This window comes from Eleutherodactylus coqui, chromosome 8 (assembly GCF_035609145.1).
Source record: "Eleutherodactylus coqui strain aEleCoq1 chromosome 8, aEleCoq1.hap1, whole genome shotgun sequence".
Taxonomy (NCBI): domain Eukaryota; kingdom Metazoa; phylum Chordata; class Amphibia; order Anura; family Eleutherodactylidae; genus Eleutherodactylus; species Eleutherodactylus coqui.
In genome coordinates, this window is record NC_089844.1 from 96,950,977 (window position 1) to 96,966,498 (window position 15,522).

At 47.9% G+C, this 15,522-nt stretch overlaps 1 protein-coding gene across 2 annotated transcripts in view; it reads right to left on the minus strand.

Moving 5' to 3' along the window:
* Positions 1-600: 600 nt before the first annotated feature.
* Positions 601-15,522, minus strand: part of MDH1B (malate dehydrogenase 1B) — a 44,703-nt gene continuing 29,781 nt past the window's right edge. The window contains exons 7-10 of one of the 2 annotated variants that reach the window (XM_066576091.1): positions 15,345-15,496; positions 5,618-5,685; positions 3,772-3,841; positions 601-2,885 (exon numbers count right to left, since the gene is read on the minus strand). In XM_066576091.1, the coding sequence (XP_066432188.1) occupies positions 2,788-2,885; positions 3,772-3,841; positions 5,618-5,685; positions 15,345-15,496 (388 nt within the window). In that variant the 3' untranslated portion in view covers positions 601-2,787. Of the gene's footprint in view, positions 2,886-3,771; positions 3,842-5,545; positions 5,686-15,344; positions 15,497-15,522 lie in introns of both variants that reach the window. The other variant, XM_066576090.1, reaches the window with a different exon arrangement.

Genomic DNA, 15,522 nt, shown 5'->3' on the forward strand with positions numbered 1-15,522 from the left:
TTCTGGTTTATGCTGTCTCATTAGAGTAGGGACCCGCGAGACAACGAGGAGCCTTGAAGTGGCTTGCGGGCTTAAGTGACTTGGCCAATTCATGAACTAATACCTTGTACTTTCATAGCAATCCCATCTGTTATATATGCAGGTATGCAAGCTGAGTGTTTTGGTCATTTGTCAGTCCCAATGTTATGTCTGTTCGTGAGTCCAGTTCCCAGTATGCAGTTCAGTGTCCAGTTGGTGTTTCAGCCAGCGTGTCCGGTTTGAATGCGTTTCCCGTCCTGCATCTAGCCACTCGTATTCCTAGTTTACGGCGTCTGTTCTGGCTGCCCCTCGTATCCTGTTTCCTATTGGCAGTCCAGGATGAATGTAACATATACATGTCAAATCACATTCCACTCACATATTAGACAAATGCCACACATACCCTGCTAACTTACAAGTCACACATGTTCTACTCACACATTGTACATGTTACTTATATAATGCAAACATATGTTGAGCATACACTACACATATTGGACGCACACAAAGCAATCAATCCCCAAGAGTTTCTCACTACCCAGCTTAGCCACAAGATTAGATAGAAGGATAGCATACAACCAAAACAGTGCAAACTTTTTATTATAGCTCCAGTGACAACAATAGGCATCGTTTTGGACTTGTTTAGCCCTTTTCAATCTGTGCTGCAAATATAATGCACATTAAAAACACAACAACATATCAATACAATAGTACCCAGCTAACCTAAATGCAGTAATACTAACAGTAATAAGACAGAAGTATCCAGACAGGGTAAGAGCATATTGTCACTGTAGCTACCCAATATGTATTTACTCATAAATGTACCCTAAGGACAATAATGGTTGCTGTAGGTAAAGTAAGGCTTCCCCCAAAATAGACTTAAAGGGAACCTGTCATCATGTTTGACAGACATGCTGATTTCAGCTGTATGTCATTTATACCAATCAGTGTAGAGTTTTGTAATACTTAGGCTTTATACACACAAATGTATATACGCAGCTATTTACCTGCGTAAATACGCTGAGCCAGCTGAATGAATGCATTGAATAGCTGCATATATACCTACCTACCTCCATTCAGTTAGGTAGGTGATCATGTGTTATATCATTATAGTATTATTTTAGTTTATACCCAAAATTATTAAATATCAAGTTACTGATAAACTATCAATGCAGCTATGGTCATAAGCAGCGCTTGTTATTAATATGCTATATAATTTTGTAACATCGGGGCGCCATACAATGCCGCAGTATGGTATAATACCTGGTCACATGATAATCGTTGCTATGACGACGCGGCATACTAGAGCGCCGCATGACCGAGCGCAACGATGCGGTCGCATCACGTGATCTAGGCGTGATGACGTTTTCCATAATCACATGACCTCCGTGCTGACGTCACACGGTTGACGAACTGACGGGCCACCTCCCGCTCCTCCCACACTGGGATCGGAGGACGCCAGGGGGACTGGGCTAAATGTAAGAGATAGTTTTTACCTTTTATATATATATATGTATGAGCATTGAGGGGAATGTTGGCTTGATAAAGGTGCCTGTGCGCACTGAAACGCGTTGCCTGTATGTTTCTACATATCGCTTGGGAAACTTGTATGCTTGGATACATCGCTTGGGAATAAAGTGAACATTAAATTCACCAGATCCTGTGACGTTACTGCAATCAGGATAAACTTGAGGAGTCGACACTTCAAGGAGGGGGCTTCTTGTTATATATACCCCCCTCCTCCAGAGTAAGTGCCGTCCCTATTTTCCTTTTTTGGACTGACGATTTACTTGGGTCATCGCTTTGTATATTCTAAGAGTGCAGACTTTCTTTTTCTTTTACTCACAGTCTGTTGTACTTTGTGGGGGGATATTCTCTTTTAAGAAAAAACCCCAAACTGTCATTGCAGCTCTCCTTGTCCTCAGAGGATTTGAATATGTTAGAGTGGATCACCCACCAATAATCCCCAAGGCGCTTTTTGAACTGCTGTTGTTTTGCGATCCAATGATGGTTTTTATGTTGACTAAAAGTTAGCAATAACGAGAAGTGAACGAATAGTAAACAATTTTTTTGCACTTACACGGGATGATTAATGCTCAATTTCATTCGAACAAATTTTGAGCGATAATTGTCCCGTGTAAATGGCCCCTAACACAGTGAGATCTATCAATCAGTGCCAGGGGCAAGAAAAGAGTGAATATATGAATATTAATAAATCTCATCTGACTCCTTTCTGTCCAATACTGCAAAGTTACAAATGTAACAAAACTCCTGCGCCTATCAGTAAGGCCGCCTGCACACGAGCGGGTCGGATCCGGCAGCGAGAATTCTCGCCGCGGGACCCGACCCGAGAGCCTGCAGGGACGAGCGCGTACTCTCCCGCGCCTGGCGGCCCCAGCTCTTTCATGTGCCGGCTGCGGCGCAGCCGGCGCATGCGCAGACCGGAGCCGGCGGCCGGGTGAGTGCGTGCCCCGCAGAAAAATAGGACATGCCGCGGTTTGTTTGCCGCGCGAGATTTCGCGCGGCCAAACCGCGGTCGTCTGCATAGGAGTGCGTATTGTAATGCACTCCTATCCAAACTTTCAACGGCGGAAATCCCGCGGCGGGATTTCCGCCCGTGTGCAGGCGGCCTATAAGTGACAAACTGCTGAAATTAGAGTGTCTGTCACTATACTATACTGTGCTGCCTGCAGCCAAGGCAGCATTAGGGACCCGACAAGCTTTCTTTAAGTAGCAACAAACTGTAAGAAAGTTTGACTAAAAAGAATTTCAACCAAGTTGGTCAAGTGGTGTCTGTATATTTAGCGGATTTTCGCCACTGAGGAATGAAGATTCTTCTTTCTGGTCTTTTGATGAAGTTGCCTGTTCTGAAAGAAGTTGAAGCATAAAAAACCAAGTCAAACTAATGTTACAGAGGGTTATTATAGAATAATGTACCATGCTTTATTATATGTAGACATGCAAAATGGGTCTCTGTCATTGAATTTCATAGTTATAAGAATATTTGACCGACTCAGCGTTTTAAGCATGTGGCTGATTGTGCTACGTTTGTCCTTTCCTGGCACCTACTGGATTTATTACTGCAGTATTATAAAATATTTAGCATTTTTTAGCATTAAAGGGGTTGTCCCGCGAAAGCAAGTGGGGGTATACACTTCTGTATGGCCATATTAATGCACTTTGTAATGTACATCGTGCATTAAATATGAGCCATACAGAAGTTATTCACTTACCTGTTCCGTTGCTAGCGTCCTCGTCTCCATGGTGCCGTCTAATTTCAGCGTCTAATCGCCTGATTAGACGCACTTGTGCAGTCCGGTCTTCTCCCTGGTGAATGGGGCCGCTCGTGCCGGAGAGCTGCTCCTCGTAGCTCCGCCCCGTCACGTGTGCCGATTCCAGCCAATCAGGAGGCTGGAATCGGCAATGGAACGCACAGAGCCCACGGTGCACCATGGGAGAAGACCTGCGGTCCACCATGGGTGAAGATCCCGGCGGCCATCTTAGCAAGGTAAGGAAGAAGTCGCCGCAGCGCGGGGATTCGGGTAAGTACTATCCGTTTTTTTTTTTAACACATGCATCGGGTTTGTCTCGCGCCGAACGGGGGGCCTATTGAATAAAAAAAAAAAACGTTTCGGCGCGGGACAACCCCTTTAGCACTGCTGCATTTTATCAGCGACAACACCCCTTACAAAAAATACTTGTGAAAAACTACAATAGACACTTCTCTATGCTACTGTACACACTGACTATTACCAATGATTTCTTTGTGTTCTTCGGATACAATCTTTTCTTCTTGAGAAATTCCAAAAGCAATGTTCTTTTCCTGAAATACAGATACAATACTATCTAATAGTAAAATATATCACATGAATGAAGATATATGAAGATGGGGCGTATTCACTAATATGCAAACAGTGCAAACTTGGATTGGACAGTCTTAAAATGTGCCAGGTTTTATCATAGTGTCTTTGCTGAATCTGTTGAATTTTAAGATGGTCTAGTCTAAAGTTTAGGCATAGTTTACACCAAAAATTTTGCCAAAATTGTGAGGTAACTTAGCACAATTTTTCGTGCAATTTAAGCCGCATCCCGTTTTCAGATAAGTCAGAAAAGCTGTCTAATGCTAGTATGACTGAGGCTCTAGAAGGTCACGCTTACTGCATAGATACTCTAGAGACCAAGACTACATTAAAGGGTGTTTTATTCTAAGGGCTCTTGCATACAAGCCCTGTTTGAGCGCGGCTATCTGAGCATTAAATCGCATGAACACGGTGCGCTGTCAAAAGATAGGACATGTCCTATCTTTTGAGGAGAGAAATCTCTGTGTCAAAAAAACGCACCTTTTGACATGTGATTTTGTAGGAGCGTCAAAAAAAGCTCATCTGAAAGAACTCATAGAAAACCATGGGTTCTTTCAGATGCGATTATTTGACGCACGTAATCAGCGCTCGTGTGAAAGAGGCCTAAATGTGAGTAGCCATCATGAGCGACTGACAAAGTACAATCCTGAAGACTAGGTACCTCACCGCACCGCTGTATCGCACCCAGATAAATACAGGGTGCAGATGAGATGTCCATATGTGTGTAAGGTGGCCATTTGTGTTGCTTAAAAAGTTTAGCATTGTCTCGGAGGTGGCAGTACGAATTATATTTTTCAGTGACCTTTTTGTTACAAATACACGGGTTTGATTGCTTAAGAAACTGCCAGCAATATCTCATCACCACAAATAATCGCATAAATCAGATAGAAGAAAATATCCAATGGATCATGAACTAGTAAACTCATTACATCTTTAGAACCTTTAGGCTTCTTTCCCATGAGTGTATATCAGCCAGCCGTTTTCACGGCCTGTCGATATACGCTAAAAATGGTGAATGGGCGCACAGATCAAATGTTTGTGCGCCCGTTTAGACGGCATGGGTCCCAGCGCATATACGCCAAGACTACTATGCCGTCACCTCTTTTCCCTCTCTCCCCATCGCAGGCTCACCTCTTTTCTCCTTCCCGCTTATTCTTTGCAATGGGAGGGGGCAGGGCAAAGCTAAGTGCCAGCCTGTCCCGCCTCCTCCCGTTGATGGCTAAGGACAAGGGGCAGGGAGAGGGCAGGACCCCTTGTCCACAGCCAGCAATGGGAGGAGCCGGGACGGGCTGGCGCTTAGCTCCGCCCCTTCCCCTTCCATTGCACAGAACGAGCGGGGAGGGGAAGAGAAGTGAGCCTGCACGTGGGAAGAAGACTCTCTCCCACCTGCGGCTGCTACAATGGGCTACCATAGGAGCCCATGCAGTGGCTGACATATTCCGGCCCAAAAGATAGTTACAGGACTATCTTTTGGGCCCGATGTAAAGACTTTTTCGTCTCAGAAATACAGCCATGTGATCTGATGCATTGGAATCCAATGCATCAGATCACAGCGTATATCGGCCGGCCGTTTTCACATTTTATGCTTGTGGGAAAAAGCCCTTATGACTATAAACTGAGTTTACATGATTATTCACGATACTGAACATTATCCATGGTACCATCACCTTGATTAACTCAGCCGCTGCTTGTAATAGAGTCTCCTTCGCTTCATCCTGAATTGTTACATATGTGCATACCTGCCAATCCCCATTCTGAAATGTAACTGGCATGGAGTAAACAATATCAACTGGAAGATTAAAAAAGCCTAAAAACAATGGAAAAACAAGAATCAGTCACTTAACTCCTCAATGACAAGGCCGTTTTTTATCATTTTTGTTTTTTCCTACCCACTTTCAAAACATCATAACTGCTTCATTTATCCATCAACATAGCCGTCTGAGGTCTTGCTTTTTGCGGGATGAGTTGTATTTTTAATGGTAATATGCAATGTACCATATGATGTAATGAAAAAACCTTTAAAAAATTCTTGTTTCTATGGCGTACACATTGCAGAAAAAACGACAAGTGAACTTTATTCTATGGGTCAGTATGATTGCGACGATACAAGATTTGTATAGTTTTTTTTTGCTATATTACTTTAAAAAAATGTAAATTTATTTTCTGACGCCATCTCCAGACAGCCATAACTTTTTTACTTTTCTGTTGACAGTTGTATAAGGGCTCCTTATTTTGCAGGATGTCCTGTAGTTTCTACTGGTACCATTTTGGAGTACATATGATTTTTTGATTGACCACAAAAGCGCAATTCTGTGTCACTTTGATAGATTGGATTTATACAGACACAGAAATGCCAAATGCTTTTTTCTTCTTTTATTTTTATTATAAAAATGGGCAAGGGTTTATTTAACTTTTATTTTTTTTAAATGAATAAAAACTTTTTTTTTTACTCATTTTTTTTTTTTTTGGACTTGTTTAGCACATTAAAAACACAATAACATATCAATACAATAGTATCCAGCTAACCAAATGCAGTACATACTAACAGTAATAAGACAGAAGTATCCAGACAGGGTAAGAGCATATTGTCACTGTAGCTGCCCAATATGTATTTACTAGAGATGAGCGAGCACCAAAATGCTCGGGTGCTCGTTGCTCGAGTCGAACTTTCCGCGATGCTCGAGGGTTCGTTTCGAGTAACGAACCCCATTGAAGTCAATGGGCGACCCGAGCATTTTTGTATATCGCCGATGCTCGCTAAGGTTTTCATTTGTGAAAATCTGGGAAATTCAAGAAAGTGATGGGAACGACACAGAAACGGATAGGGCAGGCGAGGGGCTACATGTTGGGCTGCATCTCAAGTTCCCAGGTCCCACTATTAAGCCACAATAGCGGCAAGAGTGGGCCCCCCCCCCAACAATTTTTACTTCTGAAAAACCCTCATTAGCAATGCATACCTTAGCTAAGCACCACACTACCTCCAACAAAGCACAATCACTGCCTGCATGACACTCCGCTGCCACTTCTCCTGGGTTACGTGCTGCCCAACCCCCCCGCACGACCCAGTGTCCACAGCGCACACCAAAGTATCCCTGCGCAGCCTTCAGCTGCCCTCATGCCACACGCTGGCCTCATATTTTTATAAATAGTCACAGGCAGGTACAACTCCGTAATGGGAATTCCGTGTGCACCCACAGCATGGGTGGCTCCCTGGAACCCACCGGCAGTATATAAACAAATCCCATTGCAGTACCCAGCACAGCTGAGGTAACGTCACATTAAATGCAGCTGGGCTTCGGCCCACACTGCATGTCCCAGTCAGACTGGGGTTCTTTATAAGTAGACACATGCAGTTACAACTCCGTGTGGACCGACAGCACAGGTGGGTCCCAGGAAGCCACCGGCGGTACATAAATAATTCCCATTGCATTGCCCAGCACAGCTGAGGTAACATCAGATGAAATGCAGGTGGGCTTCGGCCCACACTGCATGCCCCAGTCAGACCGGGTTTTTTTTATAAATAGTCACAGGCAGGTACAACTCCGCAATGGGAATTCCGTGTTCACCCACAGCATGGGTGGCTCCCTGGAACCCACCGGCAGTACATAAACAAATCCCATTGCAGTGCCTAGCACAGCTGGGGTAACTTCACATTACATGCAGGTGGGCTTCGGCCCACACTGCATGCCCCAGTCAAACTGGGGTTCTTTATAAGTAGACACATGCAGTTACAACTCCGTGTGGACCGACAGCATAGGTGGGTCCCAGGAAGCCACCGGCGGTACATAAATAATTCCCATTGCATTGCCCAGCACAGCTGAGGTAACGTCAGATGAAATGCAGGTGGGCTTCGGCCCACACTGCATGCCCCAGTCTGACCGGGGTTTTTAATACATAGATACAGGCAGGTACAACTCCGTAATGTGAAGTCCGTGTGGACACAAAGCATGGGTGGCTCCCTGGAACCCACCGGCGGTACATAAACAAATCCCATTGCAGTGCCCTGGACAGCAGAGCTAACGTCAGATTAAATACAGGTGGGCTTCGGCCCACACTGCATGCCCCAGTCAGACTGGGGTTCTTTAGAAGTAGACACGGGCAGGTACAACTCCGTGTGGACCGACAGCATGGGTGGGTCCCAGGAAGCCACCAGCGTTACATAAATAAATCCCATTGCATTGCCCAGCACAGCTGAGGTAACGTCAGATTGAATGCAGGTGGGCTTCGACCCACACTGCATGCCCCAGTTTACAAATCCCTAATGTGAAGTCCGTGTGGACCCAAAGCATGGGTGGCTCCCTGGAACCCACCGGCGGTACATAAACAAATCCCATTGCAGTGCCCTGGACAGCAGAGCTAACGTCAGATTAAATACAGGTGGGCTTCGGCCCACACTGCATGCCCCAGTCAGACTGGGGTTCTTTATAAGTAGACACGGGCAGGTACAACTCCGTGTGGACCGACAGCATGGGTGGGTCCCAGGAAGCCACCGGCGTTACATAAATAAATCCCATTGCATTGCCCAGCACAGCTGAGGTAACGTCAGATTAAATGCAGGTGGGCTTCGACCCACACTGCATGCCCCAGTTTACAAATCCCTAATGTGAAGTCCCTGTGGACCCACAGCATGGGTGGCTCCCTGGAACCCATCGGCGGTACATAAATGTATCCCATTGCAGTGCCCTGCTCAGCAGAGCTAACGTCCCATACAATACAGGTGTGCTTCGGCCCACAGTGCATGCCTCAGTCAGACTGGTAATATGTACCTTAACAGTAACCGTGTTGGTGGGAAATGGCCTCGCCACCATCATGTCTTTGGGAAGCCTCCGTTTCCACAACACAGTGACATAGCATTAGCAGCGGTATAGTCAGAGCCCAGAATTAGTAACATTTCAGCGGTAGCATTAGGGACAGGCCCCAGTAACATATCACTAGCAGCAGTATAGGGGGAGCACAGTCTTAGTTCCATTTCAGTAGTAGTAGCAGTCAAGACAGGCCACAGTAACATTCCCGTTGCAGCAGTTTAGGGATATAACAGTCTCTTTCACATTTCAGTAGTTGCAGTATAGACAAGGTCCCAGTTACATTTATGTAGCAAAAGTGTAGGCCAACCCCACACACCTTGCTGTACCATGAGTGCAGGCGAAGCCCATAAAAATTACTAGGATTACACTGTAGGCGAGGGCCCAAAAAAATTGGTATACCAACAGTACTAATGTACCTCAGAAAAATTGCCCATGCCCAACCAAGAGGGCAGGTGAAACCCATTAATCGCTTTGGTTACTGTGGCTTAATTTGTAACTAGGCCTAGAGGCAGCCCAGTTAAAATAAAAATTGGTTCAGGTGCAAGTTTCAACGCTTTAATGAGAATTGAAACATATAAACATTGTTTACAAAAGTCATATGACTGAGCTTTGTGGGCCTAAGAAAAATTGCCCATTCAGCGTGATTACGTGAGGTTTCAGGAGGAGGAGCAGGAGGAGGATGAATATAATACACAGATTGATGAAGCTAAAAAGGTCCCCGTTTTTTATGGTGATAGAGAACGATGCTTCCATCCGCGGGTGCAGCCTACGTATTGTTTAGGTACCGCTGCTGTCCGCTGGTGGAGAAGAGAAGTCTGGGAAAATCCAGGCTTTGTTCATCTTTATGAGTGTAAGCCTGTCGGCACTGTCGGTTGACAGGCGGCTACGCTTATCTGTGATGATTCCCCCAGCCGCACTAAACACCCTCTCTGACAAGATGCTAGCCGCAGGGCAAGCAAGCACCTCCAGGGCATACAGCGCGAGTTCAGGCCACATGTCCAGCTTCGACACCCAGTAGTTGTAGGGAGCAGAGGCGTCACGGAGGATGGTCGTGCGATTGGCTATGTACTCCCTCACCATCCTTTTACAGTGCTCCCGCCGACTCAGCCTTGACTGGAAAGCGGTGACACAGTCTTGCTGGGGAGCCATAAAGCTGGCAAAGGCCTTGGAGAGTGTTCCCCTGCCTGCGCTGTACATGCTGCCTGATCTCCGCGCCTCCCCTGCTACCTGGCCCTCGGAACTGCGCCTTCTGCCACTAGCACTGTCGGATGGCAATTTTACCATCAGTTTGTCCACCAGGGTCCTGTGGTATACCATCACTCTCGAACCCCTTTCCTCTTTGGGTATGAGAGTGGAAAGGTTCTCCTTATACCGTGGGTCGAGCAGTGTGTACACCCAGTAATCCATAGTGGCCAGAATGTGTGTAATGCGAGGGTCACGTGAAAGGCATCCTAACATGAAGTCCGCCATGTGTGCCAGGGTACCTGTACGCAACACATGGCTGTCCTCACTAGGAAGATCACTTTCAGGATCCTCCTCCTCAGGCCATTCACGCTGAAAGGATGACAGGCAAGCAGCATGGGTACCCTCAGCAGTGGGCCAAGCTGTCTCTTCCCCCTCCTCCTCATATTCCTCCCCCTCCTCCTCCTCAACGCGCTGAGATATAGACATGAGGGTGCTCTGACTATCCAGCGACATACTGTCTTCCCCCGCCTCAGTTTCTGAGCGCAAAGCGTCTGCCTTTATGCTTTGCAGGGAGCTTCTTAAGAGGCATAGCAGAGGAATGGTGACGCTAATGATTGCAGCATCCCCGCTCACCATCTGGGTAGACTCCTCAAAGTTTCCAAGGACCTGGCAGATGTCTGCCAACCAGGCCCACTCTTCTGTAAAGAATTGAGGAGGCTGACTCCCACTACGCCGCCCATGTTGGAATTGGTATTCCACTATAGCTCTACGCTGCTCATAGAGCCTGGCCAACATGTGGAGCGTACAGTTCCACCGTGTGGGCACGTCGCACAGCAGTCGGTGCACTGGCAGATTAAACCGATGTTGCAGGGTCCGCAGGGTGGCAGCGTCCGTGTTGGCCCGCTGACCCGGCGCACCTTTCCGAGCAGGTCTGACAAGCGTGGGTAGCTTTTCAGAAACCGCTGAACCACCAAATTAAAGACGTGGGCCAGGCATGGCACGTGCGTGAGGCTGCCGAGCTGCAGAGCCGCCACCAAGTTACGGCCGTTGTCACACACGACCATGCCCGGTTGGAGGCTCAGCGGCGAAAGCCAGCGGTTGGTCTGCTCTGTCAGACCCTGCAGCAGTTCGTGGGCCGTGTGCCTCTTCTCTCCTAAGCTGAGTAGTTTCAGCACGGCCTGCTGACGCTTGCCCACCGCTGTGCTGCCACGCCGCGCGACACCGACTGCTGGCGACGTGCTGCTGCTGACACATCTTGATTGCGAGACAGAGGTTGTGTAGGAGGAGGAGGAGGAGGGTGGTGGTTTAGTGGAGGAAGCATACACCGCTGCAGATACCAGCACCGAGCTGGGGCCCGCAATTCTGGGGGTGGGTAGGACATGAGCTGTCCCAGGCTCTGACTCTGTCCCAGCCTGCACTAAATTCACCCAATGTGCCGTCAGGGAGATATAGTGGCCCTGCCCGCCTGTGCTTGTCCACGTGTCGGTTGTTAAGTGGACCTTGGCAGTAACCGCGTTGGTGAGGGCGCGTACGATGTTGCGGGAGACATGGTCGTGCAGGGCTGGGACGGCACATCGGGAAAAGTAGTGGCGACTGGGAACCGAGTAGCGCGGGGCTGCCGCCGCCATCATGTTTTTGAAAGCCTCCGTTTCCACAAGCCTATATGGCAGCATCTCCAGGCTGATCAATTTGGCTATGTGCACGTTTAACGCTTGAGCGTGCGGGTGTGTGGCGTCGTACTTGCGCTTGCGCTCAAACACTTGCGCTAGCGTCGACTGGACGCTGCGCTGAGAGACATTGCTGGATGGGGCCGAGGACAGCGGAGGTTGGGGTACAGGGGGAAAGGCAGTGGTGCAAACCGGAGGCAGTGAACGGCATTCGTCCCACCTTGTGGGGTGCTTGGCCATCATATGCCTGCGCATGCTGGTGGTGGTGAGGCTGGTGGTGGTGGCTCCCCGGCTGATCTTGGCGCGACCACAGTTCGTTGGTCGTCTGCGCTCTCAGTGAAAAACTGCCACACCTTTGAGCACCTCGGCTTCTGCAGGGTGGCATGGCGCGAGGGGGCACTTTGGGAAACAGTTGGTCGATTATTCGGTCTGGCCCTGCCTCTACCCCTGGCCACCCCACTGCCTCTTCCAACCTGTCCTGTGGCTGCAATTGCCTCCCCCTCTGAAGACCGGTTCTCAGTTGGCTTATCACACCAGGTGGGGCCAGTCACCTCATCGTCCAGTGGCTCTTCCTCCGAATCCTCTGTGCGCTCCTCCCTGGGACTTACTGCCCTTACTACTACCTCACTGATAGACAACTGTGTCTCATCGTCATCGTCCTCCTTACCCACTGAAAGCTCTTGAGACATTTGCCGGAAGTCCCCAGCCTCATCCCCCGGACCCCGGGAACTTTCCAAAGGTTGGGCATCGGTCACGACAAACTCCTCCGGTGGGAAAGGAACGATTGCTGCCCAATCTGGGCAGGGGCCCGAGAACAGTTCCTGAGAGTCTGCCTGCTCCTCACAATGTGTCATTGTCATGGAGTGAGGAAGCTGGGAGGAAGGAGGAGCAGCAGCCAGAGGATTCAGAGTTGCAGCTGTGGACGGCGTAGAAGACTGGGTGGTTGATAGATTGCTGGATGCACTTTCTGCCATCCACGACAGGACCTGCTCACACCACTCAGTTTCTAATAAAGGTCTACCGCGTAGACCCAATAATTGTGAGATGAATCTGGGGACCCCAGAAACTTGCCTCTCTCCTAATCCCGCAGCAGTCGGCTGCGATACACCTGGAACAGGAGCTCAGCCTGTGCCCACACCCTGACTTGGGCCTCCGCATCCTCGCCCGCCTCCACAACCTCTAGGCCTACCCCTACCCCTCAGCATGGTGTATTATGAGTAGAGCAGAAACAGAACGCTGTAATTAAATGTGCCGCTTATTGGCCTGTGGTTGGAGGCTGACTTCGCTTACGGAACGCACAGCAGAGCCAGGAAACAATTATGCGCAAGCCTGTAGTGAGACCTAGGTGCATATGACTGAGCTGCTGCAATTCACAGCGCAGAACCAGTGAATTGGACAAAGCCCAGTGGTAGGGCTTACGTATTTTGCCTCAATTTTTTAAAATGGTGAGGTGAAAAAACAGAGACACCGCATGCAGCGGATATAATGTGTACTGTTTCCCTGTGGCGGGATGACGGCGGTCATGTAACGGGCGCAGCAGAGCCAGGAAACAATTATGCGCAAGCCTGCTGTAATGCTTAGCTGGGTATTAATTAGCAACTACTAGCCCCAGCAGACACGCAGTAAACTGAAGACAGTCACCGGCTGCCCAAATATAGTATTTTTCCCCAATTTTTTTGAAAAAGCCCACTGCCTATATAGCCAGTATACCTCTTTCCCTGTACCACTGTCCCTGCCTCACCAGTACTGCCCCTATACTGAGTAAAATGACTGCAGACTGAGGACACTATGGTCTGCACGCCCGATATACAAAAAAAAAAAAAAGTGCAACACTGCTAAAAGCAGCCTCAACAGTACTGCACACGGTCAGATGTGGCCCTAAGAAGGACCGTTGGAGTTCTTGAAGATGAATATAACACCTAACACTCTCCCTATAGCAGCTCCACCAAGATACCACTTTCCCTGATCTCTGTCAGAATGGATCTGTGGCGAGCCGCGGGAGGGGCCGATTTAAATACTCGGGTGTCACCTGATCTCGCCAGCCACTCACTGCAGGGGGGTGGGATAGGGGTGGAACGTCACAGGAGGAAGTTGTAATGCCTTCCCTGGGCTTCTATTGACCAGAAAAGCGCGCACATTTCTCAGGGAAGGAAATGTAATGGAGTCGAGCACCGCGTGGTGCTCGTATCGAGTAACGAGCATCTCGAACACCCTAATACTCGAACAAGTATCAAGCTCGGACGAGTACGCTCGCTCATCTCTAGTATTTACTCATAAATGTACTCTAAGGGCAATAATGGTTGCTGTAGGTAAAGTAAGGCTTCCCCCAAAATAGACTTAAAGGGAACCTATGATCATGTTTGACAGACATGCTGATTTCAGCTGTATGTCATTTATACCAATCAGTGTAGAGTTTTGTAATAATTAGGCTTTATACACACAAATGTATATGCACAGCTATTTACCTGCGTAAATACGCTGAGATCCCACAGTGAACTTGAACTTCTGATTGTTTGATCACTCCTGCAGTATAATGTATTGCATTATACCGTGACACTACTCTCTCACATGCAATCTATCAAGCTACGCCACAGGCATGGTTTCATAGGCAATCTGCCATGGCAGCCCTAGTGGTTTTTAGACGCCCCCCCGGCTGCCATGGCAACTGAACGCCACCCCACAATCTCATCACAGGGGAAGGGGAGGGGTGATCGGGAACCCTGAACTCTGATCACATTTAAATGCTGCTGTCAGATGGGTTAACAGCCACAATCAGTTTTTTTTTCTTCTCATAGGAAGTAATGGGCAATTTCTGAACAGAATAGCTCAAAAGTTAGACATACTGCAATTCTTCTACCTCACACCATCGTTCTGAGGCTCTATTCACATGGGCGTTTTATTAAGGTGATTTTGCCGCGATGAACATCGCGACCATCTGATGCATTGGATTCCAATGCATTTGTTTAGATGGGTAATTTTTGGGGATGTAAAATTGTCTGGAAAAGACAGCGCGCACAGTGCGTATTTCTGTCGTCCGATTTTACTCTGGACGGAATAGATAGGTCTACACCTATTTTTTGGACTGAATACGTCAGCTGGTACCATAGGCTCCTATGGGAGCTGCTGGAAAAAGGAGGTGGGAGGGAGTTTGGCAGCGGCTCTGCTAAACTCCCTCCCCCTCTCCGCCCCTTGCCGGCTTACAGCAAATTGAGGTGATGAGATGGGGTCGGAGTTTAGCACACTAGCTCCCGCCCTGTCCTGTCCCCTCCCTTTGGCAGCACCCAGCAAGGGGGCGGAGAGGGGGAGGGAGTTAAGCAGGGTATTTAAACGGGAAATGCAGCTGCTACTTGGTTGCGGCTGCCTCCTGTACGTGCGATTTTTGGCTGCGTTGCGGCCGTGATGTGTGCGGCTGGAAAACGCATCGCCTGTGTTAAGGAGCACTGAAAGAAAAATCAGTCCTGCAAGTAAACACATTGAAATTAATCCATATTGCTATCTGATAGAACTTGCCTGTAAACCCGCCCATGTCAATACGGTCAAAATTACCTAAACTACAACAATGTATAATACATGAAAACAATTGTGATCCATGCACTAATTTAGCAAATTAAACATCATTTACGTGCACTGACTTTTAACAAGCATTGTTTCAGCAGAACTTACTGCTCTGGAGGACTCGGTGTGACTATACATGATATGGTGGCCATTTCCCATGATTTCTATGGGGTTTTGACGGCTGGACCTATGGTGATTAACTAATCACTAAACTGCTTTTCTTTGATTATCATATGGTCACCCCTTATCTTTACCTTCACTGAGGACACCAAGTGAAACCATTCCAGTGTCTGAATCTTGTTGCCAATAGGACAAGGCAGTGGCAATGGAGTGAGCAGCTGACAGACCGGAGCGATGTTCCTTCCGTTTTTTCCATTCTGTGACCATGTCATTTTTCATCCATTTTCTGTAAGAAAATAGAAATTAAATTAC